Source organism: Dendrobates tinctorius, unplaced genomic scaffold (assembly GCF_039654945.1).
Source record: "Dendrobates tinctorius isolate UK_male_01 unplaced genomic scaffold, ASM3965494v1 ptg000056l, whole genome shotgun sequence".
Classification (NCBI taxonomy): domain Eukaryota; kingdom Metazoa; phylum Chordata; class Amphibia; order Anura; family Dendrobatidae; genus Dendrobates; species Dendrobates tinctorius.
Window position 1 is genome coordinate 15,711,452 of NW_027361724.1, and position 24,529 is coordinate 15,735,980.

General features: G+C 46.9%; 1 protein-coding gene across 4 annotated transcripts in view; it reads right to left on the bottom strand.

Annotated features, from left to right (window-relative positions):
- MCM3AP (minichromosome maintenance complex component 3 associated protein) overlaps positions 1–24,529 on the bottom strand; it is a 135,712-nt gene that overhangs the window by 61,094 nt on the left and 50,089 nt on the right. For all 4 annotated transcript variants that reach the window (XM_073577522.1, XM_073577524.1, XM_073577525.1 and 1 more), the window contains 5 exons: positions 23,427–23,695; positions 14,052–14,214; positions 13,803–13,963; positions 13,491–13,708; positions 1,229–1,380 (listed from right to left, as the gene is read on the bottom strand). In XM_073577522.1, coding sequence (XP_073433623.1) covers positions 1,229–1,380; positions 13,491–13,708; positions 13,803–13,963; positions 14,052–14,214; positions 23,427–23,695 — 963 coding nt within the window. The remainder of the gene's footprint in view (positions 1–1,228; positions 1,381–13,490; positions 13,709–13,802; positions 13,964–14,051; positions 14,215–23,426; positions 23,696–24,529) is intronic.

Sequence of the window (24,529 nt, forward strand, 5' to 3'; positions counted from 1 at the left end):
GCAAGGATTCTGGGAGCAGGGTGACAGCAGCACAGAGTATTTCAGGAGAGCAGTGTGCTGATCTATGGGGGGGCACAGAGGGAGGTATATGGGGGAGGAGCAGGGTGACAGCAGCACAGCGTATTTCAGGAGAGCAGTATCACACGGGATAGGATTAGATACACGGCTCAGCAGTCAGTATCACACAGGATAGGATTAGATACACAGCTCAGTCAGTATCACACAGGAGAGGATTAGATACACGGCTCAGCAGACAGTATCACACAGGATAGGATTAGATACGCAGCTCAGCACACAATATCAAACAGGATAGGATTAGATACACGGCTCAGCAGACAGTATCACACGAGAGGATTAGATACACGGCTCAGCACACAGTATCACACAGGATAGGATTAGATACACGGCTCAGCAGACAGTATCACAGGATAGGATTAGATACACGGCTCAGCAGACAGTATCACACAGGATAGGATTAGATACACGGCGCAGCACATAGTATCACACAGGATAGGATTAGATACATGGCTCAGCACACAGTATCACACAGGATAGGATTAGATACACGACTCAGCAGACAGTATCACACAGGAGAGGATTAGATACACGGCTCAGCAGACAGTATCACACAGGATAGGATTAGATACACGGCTCAGCAGTCAGTATCACACAGGAAAGGATTAGATACACAGCTCAGCAGTCAGTATCGCACAGGAGAGGATTAGATACATGGCTCAGCAGTCAGTATCACACAGGAGAGGATTAGATACACGGCTCAGCACACAGTATCACACAAGCCCTGTTATGCTGGAACAGTACAGCATCCAGGGCTATTGCTAAAAGGAACGCACTGGGCTCTAATAAGATGGCGCCTGGCCACACCTACAGCTGTGAATTGAGCTGCCCACAGAGGCGTGCCCAGTTCACTCCTGATGCTGCTGCAATGAAAGAGATAGGGTCGGTAGCCGACTATTATCTCTTATGCCCAGGGACTGCCGCAAATGAGCATGGAAAGTGTCGTTCACTGCCGTTCAGCAGCCAGAGAGGTAAGATGGCAGCCCCCAGTGGCTGCATTACCACAGAAAAAAAAAAATCCATACACACCACTGAGTCAAGCTTAGGGGACAATATCTTTTTATACTATTTTCTTTTTTACATTAAATTATGAAAAAACACGGCACCTTCCCTTTAAACACCAGTATAGGATGGCATTGTCATTTTTTAGTACCTCATCGCTGAATTTTGGCTTGGGAGGAGATGGTGGTGGCTCAGGTGGCAAGATGGGCTGTAACACTGCCTGAGCAGGCACAGAACTAGGCTCCTTAGCATCAGACAAAGGAAGTACAGGAGTATGTTCAACTTCTTCAAGAGCAGGTTGTTCTGTTGATATACAAAAATAGTTACAGAAAATCTAAACTAAAATCTACAGATCACGGAAAATCTAGATCTAATAACATAAATAATTAAATTTTTGCATGTACCATGAAACCTAATGGTATAGGAGCTGCCACTAGTAGTCTATCAATAATGTAGGTAGAAAAACATGGATTTTTGTGATAACTCACCGTAAAATCCTTTTCTCCGAGACGCTCATTGGGGGACACAGATACTGTGGGTGTATGCTTCTGCTGCTAGGAGGCTGACACTAAGTGAAAAAAAGAGGTTAGCTCCTCCTCCGCCGTATACACCCTCGCACCTATTGCAGGCGGAAAACAGTTTGGTGCCAAAGCAGTAGGAGAACAAAATCAGCCTTAATACAGGTACAACATGTCCAAAAACACCACTCTTATAACAAATTAGTAAATGCATATAAATTTAAACAAAACAAAAGCCAACTTGCTAATAGGGTAGGTGGTGTGACCCCCAATGAGCGTCTCGGAGAAAAGGATTTTACTGTGAGTTATCACAAAAATCCATGTTTCTCCTTTACCTCATTGGGGGACACAGATACTGTGGGACGTCCTAAAGCAGTCCCTGGGTGGGAGATTGACTCACCGATCCAAGCTACATGCACCTCTTTTTTAAAGGTGCACCACCGCTGCTTGGAGATTCTTTCTACCCAGGCTCGCATCCACCGAGGCCTGAGCATGGATATTATAATGTTTGGCAAATGTATGCAGGCTGGACCAGGTTGCTGCCTTGCAAACCTGTTCCATCGAAGCCTGATGCCGAAGCGCCCAAGAAGCGCCCACTGCCCGGGTAGAGTGCCCTCTGATCCCTGCTGGAATCGGCGTGCCTCTAATGCGGTAGGACTCCTGAATAGTCAAACAAATCCATCTGGCTATGGTCGATTTTGAGGCAGCGAGTCCCTTCCTGCGCCCTTCGGGGAGCACGAACCGCGTGTCCGTCTGACGAAAGTGTGCCGTCCGCAACACGTACCTCCGGAGGGCTCTTACCAGGTCTAACGTGTGAAGAGCCTTTTCCACACGATGCACCGGTGCTGGACAAAATTAAGGCAAAGCAACATCTTCCTTAATGTGAAAAGAGGACATGACTTTCGGCAGAAAAAGAGGGGCTGGTCTGAGGACCACCTTATCCTTATGGAAAGTGAGGAACGGAGCTCGGCAGGATAGAACCGCCAGCTCTGAAACCCGCCTGATGGAAGTGATGGCCACTAGGAACACCACTTTCCAAGAAAAGGTACCTCAAAGAGATATCCTGAAGCGGTTCAAATGGAGCTTCCTGCAGAACACTTAGGACCATGTTAAGGTCCCAGGCATCCATAGGTGCCTTATATGGAGGTACCAAGTGGGAGACTCCCTGAATGAAAAGTCTTCACCTGCAAATTGGTAGCAATTCTGCACTGGAACAGGACGGATAAGGCGGATATTTGTCTCCTGAGAGAAGTTGGGGCAAAGCCCGAGTCTAAGCCCGACTGGAGAAAAGCCAAGATGTTGGGGATCGAGAATCTCAGCGGAGAAACACCGCGGCCTCGACACCAAGCAAAGAACACCTTCCAGGTGTGGTGGTAAATTCGTGCTGAAGCAGGCTTCCGGGCGCTAATTATTGTAGCGACCACCTCGCTCCCGAACCCTGCTTAGGTTAGAATCAAAGATTCAACGGCCATGCCGTCAAACACAGGATCCCTGAGTTCGGGTGGCAAATCAGCCCTTGAGACAGTAGATCTGGGCGCTCTGGCAGGCGCCAAGGAACGTCGGTGAGCAGCTGCATTAGATCTGCGTACCACGCTTGACAGGGCCAGTCTGGGGCCAGCAGAATTGCCGGCACCTCTTCCGTCTTGATCTTTTTGATGACTCTCGGAAGTAGTGGCAGTGGGGGTAATAGATATGGGAAGCGAAACTGGTTCCATGGCAGAACCAACGCGTCCACCGCGAATGACTGCGGGTCCCTGGCTCGAGTGACATATGTGGGAACCTTGGCATTCACTCTGGAAGCCATCAGGTCCACATCCGGAGCTCCCCACAGTTGACAAATCTGCTGAAAAACTTCGGGATGAAGAGACCACTCTCCGGATGCAAGGCCCTGCCGGCTGAGAAAGTCTGCCGCCCAATTTTCCACGCCCTGGATGTGGACAGCCGAAATCACCGAGTGGTTTGCTTCGGCCCACTAAAGAACGTGCCCCACCTCGCGCATGGTTGCTCTGCTGCGGGTGCCCCCTTGATGATTTATGTAACCCACCGCCGTTGTGTTGTCCAATTGAATCCGGACGGGGCGGCCTGCTAGAAAGTGATGAAACTTCTGCAGAGCCAGCCGAATTTCTTGTATCTCCAATAAGTTGAACGGGAGGCGTGCCTTTTGTGGCGACCACCGTTCCTGGGGGACACAGAACCATGGGTGTTATGCTGCTGTCCACTAGGAGGCGACACTATGCATAATCTGAAAAAGATGAACTGTGGCTCTTCCTCTGCAGTATACACCCCTGGACAGCGTTAGCCTTCTCCAGTTTTGTGCAAAAGCATTAGGAGGAACATAACAGAAAAAAACCATAACCATGTCTGTAAAAAAGGCCACTATGTACGAGCTCAAAGAACAATATGAGAACTCAACCGAAACAACGCCCGTAAGGGCAACAGGGTGGGAGCTGTGTCCCCCAATTAGAGGCTAAGAGAAAGAGATTTTACGGTAAGTACACAAAAATCTCCTTTACTCTGTCGCCTCATTGGGGGACAGAGAACCATGGGACGTCCCAAAGCAGTCCCTGAGTGGGTAGCAATGGACGAATATTGTGCTGACAGGTCCCTAAACTTGGGGCACCGCCGCCTGCAGAACCAGTCTACCCGGGCTCGCGTCCGCTGAGGACTGGGTATGAACTCTGCAGTGTTTCGTAAACGTGTGTAGGCTACTCGAAGTGGCTGCCTTACACACCTGTTGTGCCGAAGCCTGGTGCCGAATGGCCCAGGAGGCCCCTACCGCCCGTGTAGAGTGTGCCGTAATACCGGCCGGAAGAGGAGAATTTTTTAGGCGGTAAGCCTCTTGTATGGTGGATTTGATCCACCTGGCAAGGGTAGCCTTGGAAGCCGGCAGACCCTGGCGGACGCCTTCTGGAAGAAGGAAAAGTGAATGAAACTTCCGGAAGGGCGCAGTCCTAGATGCGTATATACGCAAAGCCCTGACGAGGTCAAGCATATGCAGAGCCTTCTCCACCCTATGAACCGGAACCAGGCAAAGGGATGGCATTGAGGTGGAAGTTGGACACAATCTTTGGAAGGAATGATGGGACCGTACGGAGAACTACCTTGTCCTTGTGAAAAGCCAGGAAGGGCCGTCAGCAGGAGAGTGCCGACCGTTCAGACACCCTACGTAGCAAGGTGATTGCCACCAGAAAGACCACCTTCTGGGATAGAAGGCGGAGTGGGACTTCCCTAAGGGGTTCGAAGGGAGGTCCCTGCAATGCAGTCAGGACCAGGTTGAGGTCCCACGTTTCTAGTGGCCATCTGTAGGGGGGAACCAATTGGGAAACCCCCTGAAGAAAAGTCCTTACTTGCGGCTTGTTAGCAATGCATCTTTGAAAAAGAACTGAGAGCGCTGACACCTGGCTCTTAAGGGAGCCCACGGACAGTCTGGCCTCCAGACCCGATTGGAGAAAACCAAGCACTTTGAGGAGAGAATAAGGGAGTGGGATCTGGTCGCGAGATTCGCACCAGGTAAAGAATGCTCTCCAGGTACGGTAATAAATCTTGGCAGAGGCTGGCTTCCGTGCCCTGATCATGGTTCCAATGACGTCCGGTGAGAGCCCTGCCTGGGTTAGAACCCAGGTTTCAAGGGCCACGCCGTCAAATTGAGAGCCCCTGGAAGAATGGGCCTTGTGACAGAAGATCGGGACTGTCGGGGAGACGCCAGGGGGCGTCTGCTGTAAGTTGTGCGATGTCGGCGTACCATGTACGTCTGGGCCAGTCTGGTGCGATTAGGATGGTTGGAACTCCTTGTTTGATCTTCCTCACCACTCTGGATATCAGGGGGGAGAGGTGGAAAAATGTACAGAAGCTGGAACTGAGTCCCGTCCTGAACCAGGGCATCCGCTCCGAGCGAACGCGGATCGTGTGTTCTGGCCATGAAGTTGGGAGACCTTGGCATTGAAATGGGATGCCATTAGGTCCACGTCCGGGGTCCCCCAGCAATGGCTGAACTGGCGAAAAATTTTGTGATGGAGAGACCACTCTCCCGAGTCCACTCGTTGTCTGCTGAGGAAGTCGGCTTCCCAGTTGTCCACACCCGGAATGTGGACCGCAGAGAGTACCGACCCCGTGTCTTCCATCCAGTGGAGGTGGTGTGTCACTTCTCATCGCCTGGGTACTGCGTGTCCCGCCTTGGTGGTTCACATATGCCACAGCCGTGGCATTGTCCGATTGTACTCTGATATGCGAGGCTGCCAGTAAGTGACGAAAGGCTCTCAACGCCAGGAGGATGGCACGAATTTTCAGGATGTTGATGGGCATGTTCGCCTCCACTGGTGACCACTTGCCCGGTGCCCTGTGATGTAAGTGCACCGCACCCCAACCCGTCAGACTCGCGTCAGTGGTCAGGACCTTCCATTGACCTGTGAGGAAGGATTTCCCCTTCGCGAGTGAGGTTGGCTTGAGCCACCAGAGCAGGGACCTCCTGGTTGACGATGTTAGCTGAACCTACCTGTCGAGGGAAAAAGGATTCCTGTCCCAGGACTTGAGAATGGCTAGTTGAAGAGGCCTGAGGTGAAACTGGGCAAATGGGACCGCTTCCATTGCTGCCGCCATCCTGCCGAGGACTCTCATGGCAAACCGGAGAGATCGGGGGGGCTGTGGAGGAGGATGCGAACTCCTAGACGGAGAGCCAGTGCCTTGTCCCTGGGAAGGAGCACCAGACCCCTGGAGGTGTCGAATAGCATCCCCAGGAAGGTCAGAGACTGACTCGGGGTAGTCGCTGACTTTTGTAGGTTGACTAACCAGCCCAGGCGACTCAGAGTGTCGATTGTGATTGAGACGCTGATCTCGCAGTCCTTGAAGGTGGAAGCCTTGATGAGGAGATCGTCCAGGTATGGAACGACTACTATGCCTCTGGAGTGTAGAACGTCCATTGTGGCTGCCATGATCTTGGTTAACGTTCTGGGAACTGTGGCGAGTCCGAAGGGGAGAGCCACGAACTGGTAGTGGTCCTGGTTGATTGCGAACCAGAGAAATCTCTGACGGGCGGGAGCAATCGGTATATGCAGGTATGCGTCTTGTATGTCTATGGAGGCGAGATATTCTCCCTGCTCCATGGACGCAATGATGGACCGAAGGGACTCCATGCGAAAATGACAAACCCGTACATATTTGTTGAGTTGTTTTAGGTCTAATATGGGCCGTACGCTGCCTCCTTTCTTGGGGACTACACTGTGTTCCAAATTATTATGCAAAAAATATTTCCTCATATTTTCTCTAAATTACCTATATGAATTGCAGTCATTGTTATTTTCCAGTCATCTAATATTCTAGTATAATTGCAATGTTTTTGAACAAACTGCCTATGAAAACAGTATATTTTTAAAAATAAGAAACACTCAAAATGCATGTTCCAAATTATTATGCACAGCAGAGTTTTCAACCTTTTTATTTTGACCAAAAAATGGTCAATTGTGAAATTATAAGCATTATCAGCTTATTACAAAATGAAATCAAACAGTTTTCAAGTCAAAACTTTATTCTAGGTGATGTTACATTTGCACATAGGACCCCTTGTTCGAAAGAAGCTTCTGAGCTCTCTCGTCCATTGAATTTGTCAGTTTTTGGATGGTTTGTGCTTCAATTGTTTTGCATGTGGACAGAATACCCTCCCAGAGCTGTTGCTTAGATGTGAACTACCTCCCGCCATCATAGACACTCCTTTTGATGATGCTCCAGAGGTTCTCAATGGGGTTGAGGTCAGGGGAAGATGGTGGCCACACCAGAAGTTTGTCCTCCCATAGCAGCCAGAGATGCAGATGTGTTATTTGCAGCATGAGATTGTGCATTATCATGCATGAAAATGATCTTGCTGCGGAAAGCACGGTTCTTCCTCTTGAACCATGGCAGGAAGTGCTGTTTTAGAAACTCCACATAGATTATGGAGTTCATCTTTACCCCTTCAGGGATCCTAAAGGGGCCGACAATCTCCCCATGATTCCAGCCCAAAACATTACTCCACCTCCTCCTTGTTGGCGCCTTAGCCGTGTTTTCATGGGGTGTCCATCAACTAGCAATCCTCCACTCCATCCATCTGGACCATCGAGCGTTGCACGGCACTCATCGGTGAACAAAACAGTTTCGAAGTCAGTCTTCATGTATCGTTTGGCCCACTGGAGCCGTTTCTGCTTGTGTGCAGTGGATAGAGGTGGTCGACAGGATGGCTTGCGCACAGATGCAAACCTCTGAAGGACCCTGCATCTTGTTGTTCGGGGGACGTTTGAGGCATCAGCAGCTTCAAAAACTTGTCTGCTGCTATGACAAGGCATTTTTGCAGCTGCTCTTTTAACCTGACGCAATTGCCTGTTGGAAAGAGTCCTCAATTTTTCCTTATCAGGACGCACACGTGTGTGCTGGGAATCAGCTACATACTTCTTGATTGTGCGATGATCACGATGAAGTGTCTTGGCAATGTTGATTGTAGTCATGCCTTGACCTAAATACTCCACAATTTGTTGCTTCTCAGCAGCCGACACATCCTTTTTCTTTCCCATTTTGGCAAAAAATGTAGGCTGCTTAATAATGTGGAACAGCCTTCTTAAGTAGTCTTGCCTTTATTTGGACACACCTGCCAAACTAATTTGCACAGGTATCTGCAATTGCTTTCAGTGATATAAAGAGCCCTGACACACATCACCATCAATGAGTTTAAATGACAAACAAAAAAATTCTAACCTTATCACTCCTAAACGCTTTTTGCATAATAATTTGGAACACAGTTTACAAATAGATTGGAGTAGAACCCTCGGAAGCGCTGGGCCGCGGGAACCGGTACTATGACTCCTGCTTGAAGAAGGGAGGAAACCGCTTGGTGGAAGGCGCGAGCCTTGGCTGGCGGTTTTGGGGGGACAGAGAGGAAGAACCGGTTCGGTGGGTTGGAAGTGAACTCTAATCTTGTATCCGGAAGACACTATTTCCCTGACCCACCTGTCTTCTGTAATAGGCAGCCAGACTTGCTGAAAGAGCAAAAGTCGTCCGTCTACGGGTGGGGTGTCTTCCGGAGTTCGCGAGTCATGATGAGGAGAAAGTCTGTGGTTTTCCTTCTTTGGGCTTCGGCTGGCCTGCTTTTGACTGCCAGGTCTTGTCTGGCCTTTGCGTCGCCCGTGAGTTGTCCCTGCGTGGGGAACGGTTACGATTTTGTGCTGGACGAGAGACGGACCAGTCCGAAGAATTCCGAAAGGATCGGAATCGTGTTTGGTTACGTCTTTTGTAAGTGCGTTTAGGCTGCAGCTGAGGGAGAGAGGTAACTCTTACCCCCGGTGGCGTTGGATATCATTGTGTCCAACTTTTCACCAAAAAGTCGCCCACTGAGGTACGGGAGGTGCGTGAGGGACTTCTTCGAAGCCGCGTCCGCTTTCCATTCCCGCAGCCAGAGGATACGCCGAATCGTGATGGCGTTTGATGCTATCCACGCTACACTCCTTGCGGAATCCAGAGCTGCATGAAGCATGTAATCTGCTACAACTGCTATTTGAACCGCTTGGTCCGACAGCTCAGGAGTTGATGCTTGGAGGCCCGCTTGTAATTTTTTGGCCCAAGCCATAATGGCCTTGGCAGCCCTGACTGAAGTGAACGTGGGAGCCAGGGAGGCCCCTGCAGCCTCAAAAATTGAACGAGCCATGCGTTCTACCTGCCGGTCTGCTGCGTCCCAGAGGGTTGAGCTATCTGGCAGTGAGAGGAGGGTTTGCGCGGCTAGCCTAGAGACTGGGGGGTACACTTCGGGTGGATCTGTCCATTCCTTGGTGTCCTTCTGCGAGAAGGGTTACCTTGCCTCCAAATATTTGCGATTGGCGAATTTCTTCTCAGGATGTGAAAACTGCTTGTTAAGGATTGCCTTAAATTCTGGGTGATTAGAGAAGACCTTAGGCGGTTTTAGAACACCTTCAAAGGAAATCTTGTGTTCTGGGGCCTCCGGGGGCGGATCAGAAATATCCAGCACCCGATGGATGGAAGAGATTACATCCTCAACTAGCGCTGTATTGCTAGGGGGAATTGGGATCAGGGACCCCTCCGTTTCGTTGTCTGAGTCGGAGTCACAGATGCCTTACGAATCTTGTGTATCACTGAGGCGTCCCCTGGTGGCTGAACTGGGGTGGGGGTCTTCTGTGGTCGGAGATGGCTGTGGAGATCTGCGTTGTCTGTCCCTGGTAGGGGATGTCTAGGTGACCTGGAGCTATGGTGTCTTTCCCTAGAGGGGGATGACCGTGTGCTATAGGATGACGCAGGTGAACGCGACCTGTGGGTCCGCTTACATCAGGATGTGCCCTGAACGGCCTGACTCTGATTTAAGCTCTCCCTTTGCTGGGTAACGTTCATAGCCGCGGCATGACCCTGCAGAGCCTGAAGCAATGTGGAGGTTAGGTTATCTATAGACTGCGTCATAGATTGTGACATCCGAGTAGCCCATTCCAGCGTGGTATCAGACACCGAAGCAATGGTAGGGGCTTCTTGGGGTTCTGACCCAGTAGCCTGCATACAGTCCCGGCAGTGCGGGTAGGTGCTGCCACTGGGGAGAGAGGTTTTGCAGGCTGTGCAGAATGCATAAAAGCAGTTCTGCCTGGTTCTCTTGGACTTTGAGCCCGGCATAGTGCACAGGGTGCAGAAGAGCCTATGCGGAGGACCCTACAGGGGCGGCTATGCAGAGGACCTATAGGGGAGCCTTGTAGGGAATATGGATTCACAGCCTGAGTAAAAAAACCCAGCTGTGATCTTACCCCACCAGTTTGCCCCTAGGTCCAGCGACGAAAATCCACAGTCCTGTGCCCCCCGGAGACTGGCTGGCCTGGTCCTGCTGATGTCTCTGCTGCAGCAGAAATGGCCGCCGAGAAGAAGAGGAAGGAGAAGAAGGGGGCGGAGAGCAGAAAAAAAACGCGGCAGAGCTGAATGAAAACGTGCCCTGTCTCGATCCGCCCCCTCTATGACGCTGTAGAGCGTCATATTTGTCATCCGGGGGGCGGCGGCTTCAGCTAGGCCGAAGCCGCGGCCTAAATTAGCTGCCTCATGCCTGGAAGGGCTCCAGGCCGGGGTGGAAGTCCTGGAGGGGGTCGGATCTGAACCGGACCCCCCGGGTTTAGAGGCAGGATAGCGGTGGGGCTATAAGTGGAAGGGGGGCCCTGTGAGGGGTGCCTTTCAGGCGCTTACAGCTGGTGCTGCCGCAGAGACAGGGACGCAGGAAGCCCTGTGTCTGTATTGTGCACTGCCTGCCTGCACTACCCCCGGCCCCGACAGGAGCCCGCAGCAGGGCTGGGGTTCCTGGATGCGGTGCAGAGTGCTGCTTGTACAGACCCTACCTGAGGCGTCTCAACCTAATGCCCCCAGAGGGGGATTAGGGAGGGTGCTGCTGTCACCATGAGGGGTCTTTATCTCCACCTCGACCTCAACCCAAAGACCAAAAGGAATTGGGGAAGGAGGGGGGTCTCGACTTCGAACCAGTACCCAAGGAACTGGGGAAGAAGCGGCATGAGGAATAGCCATCTCGACTTCATCCTGGCACCCCGTAATAGGGGACCGAGGAAGGAGCCATGCCGGGAGTCTCACAGGAGACCCACTTTTCTTCATCTGTAATCCTCAGGAAAAAAAACGAGTAAAGAAAAAAAAATTTAGGTGTGCCTCCTTGCGACACTAAGCAAAAACTGGAGAAGGCCAACGCCGTCCAGAGGTGTATACTGCAGAGGAGGAGCCATAGTTAATCTTTTTCAGATTATGCATAGTGTCGCCTCCTAGTGGACAGCAGCATAACACCCATGGTTCTGTGTCCCCCAATAAGGCGACAGAGTAAAACAATCGACCCATGCAGGTGCGAAGGTGATTATGTAGGAAATGCGAGCTGAAAAGGTTAAAATCGCTCTTGAAGTAGACTTAAAGGAGTGTTCTCATCTCCAAGATCCTATCCCACTATGTAGCAGGTGCAATAATAATATTAGCAAATACCACCTATTAGAAACTTAGTTTATATAAGATCTTGGAAATGGGAATACCTCTTTGACCAGTATATCATTCAGATTTATACACAGAAGTGGCAAGCAGGGGGCGAAGAACATCAAATCTGACACAAAGAGAAGTAGTAGAGGAAAGGGAGAGTAGGTGTGATCAAGCAAAGAGAGTGTGAAAGTACATGTAATGGGTGACCCAAGGGAAAATAAGGTCTCCTTGTTCTAGCAATTACTATAATCTACATGAAAGCATTGCAAAAAAAGGCTAGAGTTGGGGAAAAAACTCATGTTGAGGAGGCGAATAGCTTAGCTGTCTAGGAGAAATCAAACAATGAGTCCACCAAGCTAGGAGAAATCGAAAGACTGTCATTCCCAGAGAAGAGGAATATTAACAAGATTAAAAAACTCTGGGAACATCTAAACGGCTGTGAACATTTGTGGTACTGAGGGGAAAAAGAGCACACTTTCCCTGAGAAATCAGTAGATTTTGTCCACTCACCAGCCAAAGAAAAAAAGTTACCGTACCTCCTATGAGAGGTTAAAAAAAGGTCTTCTTGGATTTTTGGTTCAAGACATGAGAGAAACGTATCAGCGAAAAACAATCTAGTTATTTTTCTGGCCATCAGGCATGTAGACTTGAGGGAACCCTCAGAGACATATTTAGGTGAGAAGTCAGTGAATGGAGAGGTACAGAATATCCTACTGAATGGAGCTGCAGTAGTCAGGCCATGGTGCTTCTGACTAGACTGGACCGTAGAAACCTTGCTGAACCAAGTAGAAGTAAAAAAAGAAATCCCTCACCATATACATCATATTGGAGAAAGCATCAAAACAACTTATACAGTGTGTCACTGAGAGACCCAACTTCAGATAGAGGCAAGATGGTGGCTCTAGAGGACTACTGAGGTAACAACTCCTAAGAAAGAAGCTATCAAACCCTTTGGGGGACTGAATGTGCCTAATTGATTTACCAGCTCTGGTAGAAGCCAACTTAATGTTTGTTTGTTTTTTTTTTACAGAATACTCATCAGCTCTGTATGGGCAGAGACTCATTCCAGTATGGAATAATGCTGGTACTTGAGGCTTGAGCCATAGACACACGACCAAATCAGTGAGGCTCAATTCTCGAGAAGGGCTATAGAGGCTCTGAAAAGGGCTAGGATAAAGGCACCACAACAAGAGTTGGCTTGGCTAACCACAATGTAAATGATTTTCACTATGAGAGCAAACAAAATAGGTTGCTTGCAGAGGGGCAAGGGCAAGAGGGATCACATAGAACAAATTGGGGGAGGATGGTTCAGAAGGGTGCCAAACAAAATCCAGGGAAGACCAGACAAGAGACATTCAAGGCAGTGTTCCACCAATGAAGTCCAGCAGCACAAAAGGAGCAAACTGTACCCAAGGCATCATGGCAAAATGATTGAAAGAAGAACTGATGGACTAATGATAGTCACCTGTCTGACATCTTCGGCTGCCCACAGGGTCACTCCTTCACTGACCACAAAAATTTAGTGGGGTCATGTCAACTCCACAGAAGCTGCTATGGGAGATTGGTATCAAGCAAAAACCAGCACCCTCTAGTTCATGCCGTGGACTCCCTGCACGTTAGAAAATTGTGGGCGTCATTCATACCACTTGCAAAGAAGAAAAAAAATAGAAAGTTAAAAAAAAAAAAAAAAAAAACATGCAGCAAGCACAATAAAGGCCATGTCTGCCACCTACAGACACTAGGCTAAAATGGAGGTGCTTAGTTTTATAGCACACCTGTCAGAGCCAACACTTTTTTGTTCTGCCTAGTGTCAGCCTTCTAGTGGTATGTTCGGTGTCCCCAATGCTAGTAATGGGGATACACCAACTTGTTAACGCAGACTGAGAAGCAGGAAACAAAGTTTCATTTATTGTTAAGTTCTTTTTTACTTACCTGTTGGTATTCCTGGTTCATAAATACTACAACTTCCAGTATATTTATTCTGGGCATCAAAGCTGCAAACAGGCATATGCAGTGAAAACTGTGGGAGCGGAGCTCCATTCACAACTTCCCCTATAGACTTTTGCCGCTTAGAACTGATATATGAGCTCCTCTTTGGCAGAAAAGGAATCAACGGCTCAACAAATGCAGCACGATTCAGCTCTACAAAACTTTCAGGTGGAAAAAAAAAAAAAAAAACACACTAAGTATTAAGGACAATTAAGACTGTAAATTCCCAAGATTGCCACTCTAAGGTACACTTACCCTTCACTAACACTTAAACCATAAGATGTAAGAAAATCTGTAGCTTCCTCGATATCATGGAAAAAGAGAAAACGAACCATGTTTTCTAAAGGAAATAAGGTGGGTCTCTGATAGCTCATTGTGTACGCTACATTCAAGGCACGCAAACCATCTCTTCGTACCTGCGAGAGATGTAGGGTAAGGCATTAAACTGCACCAAGAAATAACAAAAATAGAAAGCCTTGATCAAATCCAGAAAACATCTATTACCTGGGGGAAATAGCAATGTAGTATGCAACTGTTTAGGTAAGATGCAGAACGGACAAGCTTGAAGAATCGGACAAAGTTGGAGCTATTTAGTGCAGCAAACACTTGGACAGCATACTTCACTTCTTCTGTATTACGAACAGACTCCGGAAACTGTTGTACTTCTCTGAAGAAAAAAAATAAATGTATTCACTTTAGGCATCGTCACAGTATTTCTAAATAGGATGTGTTCCATAAGTAAAAATAGTAAAAAAAAATAAGTAAATAAAAAATTAAAGGTAAAACAAAGTAATCATTTTTGGAACATGATTTCCAATGAGCTTTACCTTTCACTCCACCATGTTATTCTAAGGACCACCACCGTGGCTCCAGCCAGCGCTTTCCTGCAGGCCACAGCTATGGCGCCCCCATCCAGTGCATTGTAATAGGCAACAGATATTTTTCAGTTTTGCACAGTGAAATGAGCCTTAGCACCGCTTTGTGTGGCCTCAGGACCTATTGCTCTACCCATTGTATTCCTAGAGATTATAGCTATCGGCATTACCACAGCCAACGCTGGCAAATCCGCAATCCCCATACATTAGGCTAGTGGAGATTTTTCCCTATTCTAGCAGTCGAGCCCGGATTGTGATCCAAACATGGTCCGTGTTTGGCGGAAATGTTAACCCTTACAGTGACAACTGAAAACATTTGGAAATCCGACCAAATGCCATTGTAACTCCCCCATAATAACAGGGACTGCTGCACACCCTTACAACCCCTATGCCTCCTATAAACAAACAATTGTATAACGTGGCACAGCTGTGTCGATGCACAAAAGAAGGTTCTCACACCAGTATAGAATAATCAAAACATTTTTGGCACTCAACTCGTTGCAAAGATGAAGAATTTTTATTTGCAGTCACAAATATAGACGTTTCGGCTGTATCAACTAGCCTTCATCAGTAAACTGCAAAGTCGACAAAAGTATATACAATATACAATCAGATACTACAGATAATCAATCCATGAAGATATCAATAACAGAAGAAACAAGTATTGATATGTGCACAAGTGGTAGGGAGGACGGAAGAAGGTATATAGGAAATGTGGCTCATGGAAGGAAAAGAAACAGAAATACACATAAAAGTAAAAGAAAAGACATCAAACCTACCAAGACTGCTCCTATCTCTATAATTTTCTGGACATCTATGGTGAGACAAGATTTAAATCAATAAAATTATCCTGTTAAGTAATCAATGTTGTCTATAACTGTAGAATATATATATATATATATATATATATATATATATATATATATTCACTATATTGTATGACCAATAGTAAATTAGGTGCTATTGGAGGTGATACCATCCACCATGTAAGAGCTGGTATATAAACCTGGTTCAAAAAAAAATATACGTGTCTGTGAGCAAACATTACAGTTGTGTGGGAATATTACAATGTATGACAATACTGGAACTAACCTGTAGATTTCAAAGAGAAGGGGTAGTAGAGAAATATTCCAAACGAGATCATATACAGGATCAAACATGGACACAGTATACCATTAGAATTTATATAACCTTAGGCGTTATAATGTATATCATTTTCCTTTATGCTAGATCCCACAAGTAATCCCCTCTGGGACAATTCCCTTCAGGCATAGCCATAGGATGTTTATGCCAACTTCTGGTTGGAGAAACCTTTGGAGCTTTTCAAAGTCAGAGATCTAATAGTGAGTAAACTCAACATGATATACATTATAACGCCTAAGGTTATATAAATTCTAATGGTATACTGTGTCCATGTTAGATCCTGTATATGTTCTCGTTTGGAATATTTCTCTACTACCCCTTCTCTTTGAAATCTACAGGTTAGTTCCAGTATCGTCATACATTGTAATATTCCCACACAACTGTAATGTTTGCTCACAGACACGTATATATTTTTTTTGAACCAGGTTTATATACCAGCTCTTACATGGTGGATGGTATCACCTCCAATAGCACCTAATTTACTATTGGTCGTACAATATAGTGAGTATATATATATATATATATATATATATATATATATATATATATATATATATATTCTACAGTTATATAGACAACATTGATTACTTCTTAACAGGATAATTTTATTGATTTAAATCTTGTCTTACCATAGATGTCCAGAAAATTATAGAGATAGGAGCAGTCTTGGTAGGTTTGATGTTTTTTCTTTTACTTTTATGAGTATTTCTGTTTCTTTTCCTTCCATGAGCCACATTTCCTATATACCTTGTTCCGTCCTCCCTACCACTTGTGCACATATCAATACTTATTTCTTCTGTTATTGATATCTTCATGGATTGATTATCTGTAGTATCTGATTGTATATTGTATATACTTTTGTCGACTTTGCAGTTTACTGATGAAGGCTAGTTGATACAGCTGAAACGTCTATATTTGTGACTGCAAATAAAAATTCTTCATCTTTGCAACAAGTTGAGTGCCAAAAATCCTATAAACAAAGACAGCTGCAGACCCATGAAAACAACCTCCTTCGCACTATCTTCATAGTGGCAGTGACACCGGTTCACTGTATAAGCAGTAAAGGTTTTCCTCTTGCATAAATAGGGGCTAGCCAAATTACTTTCCATTTCAAAATTCAGTCAGAAGGCTAGTTCACAGGCTGGGTGGTATTACAAAATAAGGCAAAAAAATCAAGAAAAATATCTCACCCATAATAACGCGTGTTGGGGCAGTCACTTTCTGCATATCCACATACAGGTTATTATGGGTGAGATATTTTTCTGGATTATGTACGCTTCATTTTTCTCAGAATAATCTTACAGGCTGCATTGTCTTTGAAAATGTTTATACCACTGGTATTGTTGTTATATTTTTGCAAACATCACGGTATACCCATATATTTAAATATTGGGTAGCCCCCCATTATAAACTTTTGGCATCTTCCTATATGTGATTTTAGGACCCATATACTTTCATGGTCTACTCTTGACTTTTATCTAGTAATTCCTAGGGAAATGCCATCATTGTTGGCTCCAACTGTTATTATCTATTTATCTTGATTCTCATACCTGCTACTAATTTTATGGATATGTAGTTCTCTGACACCATGTGCCATCGCCTTTAACTGCTTGCTTTTTATGTGTTCATTGTGCTAGTTATGTTATGTAATAAATAAAATATCTTTTCTCTATCGCTTCATTGGGGGACACAGAAACCATGGGGGTGTAATGCTGCTGCTACTAGGAGGCTGACACTATGCAGAAAAAAGTTAGCTCCTTCTCCTCAGTGTACACCCCACCGACAGGAAGTAGGATGTTTAGTTTAGCTTAGTGTCAGTAGGAGTTGGACACGGGTCTTTCACTAGACCCTTATCTACCTAATGTGCGTCGTTTCTTTTCAGGTTTACGGAGGGATACAGTGTGAATGCTCACTACTGTACTCCCATACAGCGACTGAGTACGGCGTGTACTGCCACCCCGTATCCTCATATGTCTGGAAGGCAGGAACCCAAAATCCCTAACACAGACGTGTGTTTAGGTGATTCGCAAGAGAAAGAATACCTGGTCCTGCCTACGTCACCCACCCACTCGCCCACCAGAGCCTGTCGGTCAAGGAGACACGGACGTCCCACAACATGGATTCCGGACGTCCGATTTTCGTGACTGAGGAGGTACTTTCCCTCTTCCCCCCCCCCCCCCCCCAGGTGCTGAAGAGGAGAAGAAAACGGGAAAGGAAGAAGAAGGCGAAAAAAAAACAAAAAACCTTTATTCAAAGAGAGGGTGGTTTGGGCGGCTAGCGCAGTTCATACCTTCCGGCTGGTTCCGGGGGGCCTCAGCACTGCCTTGCAGATCCTTTGCGGAAGAGAGTGGTTTTGGCACACAGAGGCTTCCTATTCTTTGCCTTGCAGCCTGTCTAAGCGGCGTCATGGCGCTTTGTTTGCGCCACTTCTAGCACCTTGGCGCCACTGTGGGGACCTGTTAGGCGCTATTTTAGGACCTCTGCGGGGCCCCCCTCCGGCGCCACCGGCCGTAATCTAGGTCCTGGCTTCATCTTGGGCCTAGTTACAGCGCTGACTCCGCCCCCCTTCCTCTCGGCTCCGTGCGGGCTTTTTTCCCGCCTGTGTCTCTTTCTCTCCTCTTCCTGTGTGGCGTCAGGCTCCGCCCACTACCCTCAGCCTCCACTGTGGGCTGGAGCCGCCACTATATTGCTCCACCGGGCCCCGCATTTAGCTGGGAGCGGGCTTCCCGGTGCTCTGGCCGCCCTCACAGCGTGTGCGTTCTGCCCTGCGTCTTCTAACAGACGCCATTTTCCGGCTGGGGTACAGAGGAGCCGCATCCATTTATGGGACCTGCCTGTCTCTCTCTACAGCCAGGATGTCCTACAGGACATCTGCCATAAGTAGCTGCACTGCAGACTGACTCCCTCCTCTGCTCTCCTGTCCCCTAACCTTCTGGCAGCGCTTAGTGGGATTGTTCTCATGTCTAATTCTAAGTCACTCCATCTCCTCCTCTTCCTCTACTGTGGTCCTCTTCCTCCGTCCAGGAGCCCCCAGTTGACCCAGTCATACAGTCTCTGGAGCCGTACAGTCACTAACGTAATGTTTTTTCTAGAGCCGTACGGTCTCCGAAGTAATTGTACTCTAGAGCTGTACAGTCACTGACGTAATAGTACTCTAGAGTTGTGTATTTTATTGGCGTAATTGTAATCTTCTGCCGCGCAGTCTCTAGTGCATCAGAATGTCTTGCGGAGATCTGATTTTTCACACGATTGTTGTGTTTTCGGCCATTACAGATAGGTGCCTGGATTTTCCGCAGAGCAGGTCTCACCCATTGCTTCACATAAAGACGTTGGGGTCCTGGCATAGCAACTGCTCCCATATCTATGGCTCACAGGCACTCGCCCTTCATTTTTCTGCAGGCCCCTCCGGACACTGGATTAATACTGTTATAAGCAGAATAAGGAGCTGCTTCTGTCTCTTCACGTCCCAAGGGTTGGGCCGGACTTCTAGCTAGATAGAAGTCCGTGTAACCTGGCAAATGTCTGCTGTGGCTCAGCGGATAAAGAAGCTGACCACAACTCGCAGGTCCAGAAGTTGGAACCATGGCGCACAACAGAGAGTAGTGTTTAGTCTCTTTCTGATCCAAGGCCTACTGTTCTACCGTCAGAATTGACTGGTCAGAATCTACTTCACTACAGACTTCGTGGCACGGCTTACTAAACGTGAAGCCATTATTCTGACGTCGTCAGGTATTCAGACCTAGACCGCAACACAGAAGCCATTATTCTGCCTAATGCCGTCAGGTACCCAGACCTAGACCGCAGCACAGAAGCCGTTATTCTGCCTAATGCCGTCAGGTACCCAGACCTAGACCGCAATACAGAGGCCGTTATTCTTCCTAATGCCGTCAGGTACTCAGACCTAGACCGCAGTACAGAACCCGTTATTCGGCCTAATGCAGTCAGGTATTCAGACCTAGACCGCAACATACAAGCCTTTATTCTGCCTAATGTCGTCAGGTATCCAGGCCTAGACCGCTCCGCAACTCAGAATTGGCGGTCTCCTATACCCTTCTCCGGGTTCTCTCCACGCTGATTTGTACACAGGATACTGAGAGACGATTGCAGCTGGGCTATATCCGCTATCCAGGCTGCAAACGCATCACCTACCAGGTACAGTAGCTCAAACAGCCGTATTACTGTGGAGACGTGTCTGGGGTTGACTGCTTCAGTGGTACTGGTGTTCTGTACCGTATTCAGGCGAGTCAGACGCTCTAGCCTTCAGGTTCCTCGCGTTATATTACAGCAGTACTCTATCCCTTATCAAGCACTTGAATAGTCCTCTACCAGACATGTTTAGTCAATACATGCCGTCTTCCTGGTAACTCAAACGTATCCGAGGCCATCAACTACACCGATCCGGCTATACTGTACAGTTTTCAGGTGAGTCAGGAGCGTCCTCTTTCGCGTCCCTCACAGTCTTTTGCAGCCTTTGCCTAAGATCCCGTCTAATCGCCACTCGAGGTGAGGTCCCGGCATTTATTGCTCATGGCAGGCTACAGCTGCGGTTACAAGCCGCTTTCAGGTGAGTCAAAGACACCTCTCAGCTACATATTTCATTGTCAATAACATCTGTGGCTTGTTAACAGTTAAACGTAAGCACTACCATGTCCAAACAGAACGGATCTCTGTCCCACAGAGTGGATCTTGGTAGCAACATAACTGGATACTCAACCTTCAGGTGGGTCAGACTCTCGTGTCAGGTACGGATGGTTTCGGTTTTACTGCGGCATGCTCTGTACCCTAAGTGTGAGTTGCCCCACAGGAGTTTTTTTTTTTTTTGCCATCTTCTGATCAGTTTACTGTACTGTCCAGAAGCTATCTTTACTGCCGATGTGTTCCGCCTATCTTTAATGTTTGGCTAACAGTAGTTTATAAGTTCTAGCCTGCCCTAAGGGCCTTCGAGCTACCACAATACCTAAGCTCCTCATCTGTCGGAACTTACCTATTCTTTCTTACAGACGCCGAGTAAAGCCTCCAGCAGCTCAGACATGTGACTTCTGACCGTGACCAGGAAAAGTATCCCACCCCAGACAGGAGTGGGATCTAACTCTGCGCAAGCATCGACCGGAGTAGAAAGCTGCTCCAGTCTTGGATCCAAGGATGAGTCTGGTGATAACGCGTTTCTTCCTTCGGCTAGTATTTTATCTTTTCACTGTTATCCTCGGGCGCGTGTTGTATTAGACTTAGGGTAGCGGGTCAACACACCGTAATCTCCTCCCTGCTCCAGAGGGTCCAGGATGGATTCGGTCGTTTACATCGTCATACAGATTGACCTGCCTTTCGTCAGCCTAGTTGTCTTCTGGTGTCTATTTGATCTACCTAGACCCAACTTTCCTTACAGTTGACATAATCCATGTTTTGCATGGACTTTCCTTGCTCGACTAATCACTTTTCTAAGTCCAGCTACACTATTTTTTTCCATATCCACCCTCATCCCGGTATGCTGGGTTTATCTTCCTTTTGATCTCAAAGTCATCCAGTATAGTCTTCATTCTACCTCCTTAGTCGAGCAATCAGTTGTCTTTTCATAGCCATCCAGAGCCTACATCGCGGCGATGAGATCCAGATTATCCCCTGGTTCCATTCAGTACGTTTTCAGTGTTCGGCTCTTTCGCAGGTTCTCAGTGGCCTGTTCTCAGGTCTTGTCATTTTCTCACAGAACAGCCTTCAGCCGTTTCCAAAGAAGAGGGCGCCTTATAGTATATCTCTTTCCTCCCGAGCCCTTCGCAAATTAGACTACTTCTGCAACTACGAACCCTCCGGTTCCAAGTCTCCCGCTTCTACGGTCCTTCCTCTCCCAGAAGTGCATCCCTCAGAGATTCCAACGGCAAATTCACACAGTAGTTGGCAAGGTCAACCTTGAACCCATCCGCCACTATATCGTGTCCTGCCTTAGTCTCCACCCGTGCTACAAAGTTCTATAGATACGTGGTCTAGCTTGCTCATCAGAGCATTCTTGCTGTGGACCGGTCGGAAAATTTGACCGTCCTCACTGTCCAAAAATTTTCTCTTGCAGGAAACATGAGTTTTTGCCTCATCGTTCCCATCTAGGGGTTCATTTGGTTTTCTGTTTCACAAGCTAAATTCTCTCCAAAGAAGTCCCTCACCAGCTTCCCGTTCCTTCCATGTGGCTCCAATACGCTAAACTATTGGAGGTCACAGGAAGGACAAGCGCTCTCCTTCCTCAGGCTGAACCTCGTCATTCTTCAGCGCATTTTCCTCAGCGTGCCTTTTCGGGATCTAGGATTGAGTCCATCCTTGTTCTCAGGAAGAAATTCTTCTTCATTCAGCATTTGCCTCCTGTGAATCGCATGATTTTTCCATGGAGCTCTTATTCAGGTCCTGATTTCTTCAGGACTTTGCCGATATCTGCTTTTGCAACAGACGGGTTAATTTCCTTTTCAGTTGGTAGCCTTCCCTTTCAGGCTCTCCACCACTTCTAGGGCCTCACAGACTCTATAGCAGCTGTGGTACACCTCCTGTGGATCAAGGGTCCACTCTACATCACCTTAAATTCCCTTTCTTTCGTCCGCCTCTAACTTTTCCTTCGTGGTGCTCTCACATCAGGCTATCTGGCCACAGCAACGGTACTTATCAAGCTCCGGCTTGAAGTACAGAGGTCCTCTGGCCTCCAGGTCAGCGTCTGCTCGTGGAATCTGGTCGACATTAGTAAGGTTGACGGCTCAGGAACGACTGCGCTCCTTTCAGTACGACGCACACTGCCCGGGCAGTGTGTGTCCTCCTGGTGGTACTCTTTGGGCCTTCTTCTGGCACCTCTGCAGTGCGATCATATGTCCTCCACAGGTCCATGAGGTTTTTCAGAGCCCATGCCTAGCTTCGGCAAGCGCCGGTCGGGGTGAAAAGACCTCGCAGGTGACCTTGCAGGTGATGAGGGTGACTTCCTCGTCCCGATTGGAGTTGTTTGCTGTTTCCTCCCCGTGGGGACTGCTTTGAGACGTCCCATGGTTTCTGTGTCCCCCAATGAAGCGATAGAAAAACCAGGATTTTTAGTTGCTTACCGTAAAATCTGTTTCTCTGTGTCTTCATTGGGGGACACAGCACCCTCCCAAGTTGAACAGCACGGTTTACTGTATAATATTGTTACAGTATGGATTTGTGTTTTCTGTGGTTTTTATCTCATTTACAGATTGCTTCTCCTACTGCTTTCTCACTAACTGAACATCCTACTTCCTGTCGGTGGGGTGTACACTGCGGAGGAGTAGCTAACTTTTTTCTGCATAGTGTCAGCCTCTTAGTGGCAGCATACACCCCCATGGTTTCTGTGTCCCCCAATGAAGGCTCAGAGAAACAGATTTTACGGTAAGCAACTAAAAATCTTGTTGTTTCTTACATTATACTCTGGATTCCGTAATCGTCTCTTTTGGGATATATACTTTGGTGGAGTGTCAAGTAATCACTCATTTTGGTCAGTTATTGACATATAGTTATGAGATACTTTTGTATCGCTATATAAGGTCTTCAGTTTGGATGATATTGATAGCAACCCCTTTAAAGAAGTAAAAATTCTAGCCCAGAAACTAATGACGCCTATATAGGGAGCCCATGAGCCTTTTGCTTACATTACTGTCTATTTGATTTGTCGTGATGCCAACAGAAGTTTTAATATGACATCTAAGAAAGGTAGAAAAACGAATTTATAAAAAACCAAAAAAACACAAACACACCAGTAAAGCCGTCTTTTTCATTATCCACACTGGTTTTGTGCTGGCAATAATTCTATGGCATCTTTTATATTCATTGTAAAGAAACAATCCAAAATGGACTCTGTTCCATCATTAAAAGGGGAATAAGAATGTACCTGAGAATATCTCCCTTGTTGAGACTGAGTAGAACACTGTAGCCTCTAAACTCGGGCTCACAAGGACAGGTCTCGCCACGATTTTGTAGGTCCTGGTACATTTGGTTTAGGCTCTGCAAACACTTTGTCAAATTCTCATTATTAATTTTTGGATCAAATGAGGACATTGGCTCCTCACAAAGCTGATACGCACAGTGAATGTGAAAACGAGCGCACTTCTCCATCAAAGACACAGTAAATCTATCGCACAAGTCCTGCTGTGTAATATCCTAAGAAAAAAAAAGAAGAGAAAAAAAACGCTATAAACTTATAAAACATAAGGCATTAGTAAACTTCATTACCCTGCATTTCAATCCCCAACCCTCCCCTTTTATGCTGGAGGGAAAAAAAAAAACGAAACAAAAATGGAGCTCTCTTTGTGATCGGGGAGGAAATGGCAACAGCGCTCTTCTCCGTCACAGGAAGATGCCTCAGGAATAAAAGACGCAGACTTTTTCACAAGAGTTTTTGTGATTAAAAAAAAGCCTCTTAGAATTCAAAAAATACGGTAAGTTTATGGTGTCATTTTCTGACACGCATAAAATTTCTATCTTTATGTTACTGGAGATTTATAAAGAGCTTTTTTATGCCAAGCTGCAGTCTTTGCTTTTGGAGTACATAGACAACATTTTGATCACTTTTTGTGCTTTTTATTAGTAGATTAAAAATTATTTAACCAAAGAACAGACTTTTTTTTGCAAAGGGAAGGATGAGAATGATTTAAACTTTTTTTCTTTTATACAAGAGAACCTGCAACTGATTGACCACTTATACTATACATTACACACAATACATTGTCAATCAAATTAGAAAACTCTTTCAAGTCTACAATACAAACATGGAAGTGCAAGGGGTCTTTAGAAAAGGGGCGAGAAATGAGTTAATGCACCCTTCCCCCACCAGACTGAGCCACTTAAATGCCGCTGTCAGTGATTGACAGCAGCGTGTAAGAGGCTAGACGGTAGCAATTGGTATATAGAACACACGGGAGGCTCAACTGTTTATGCACATGTATGGCAGATGTAGGGCAGGGGTTAAAAATAATGCTGCAGACAATCACTCCC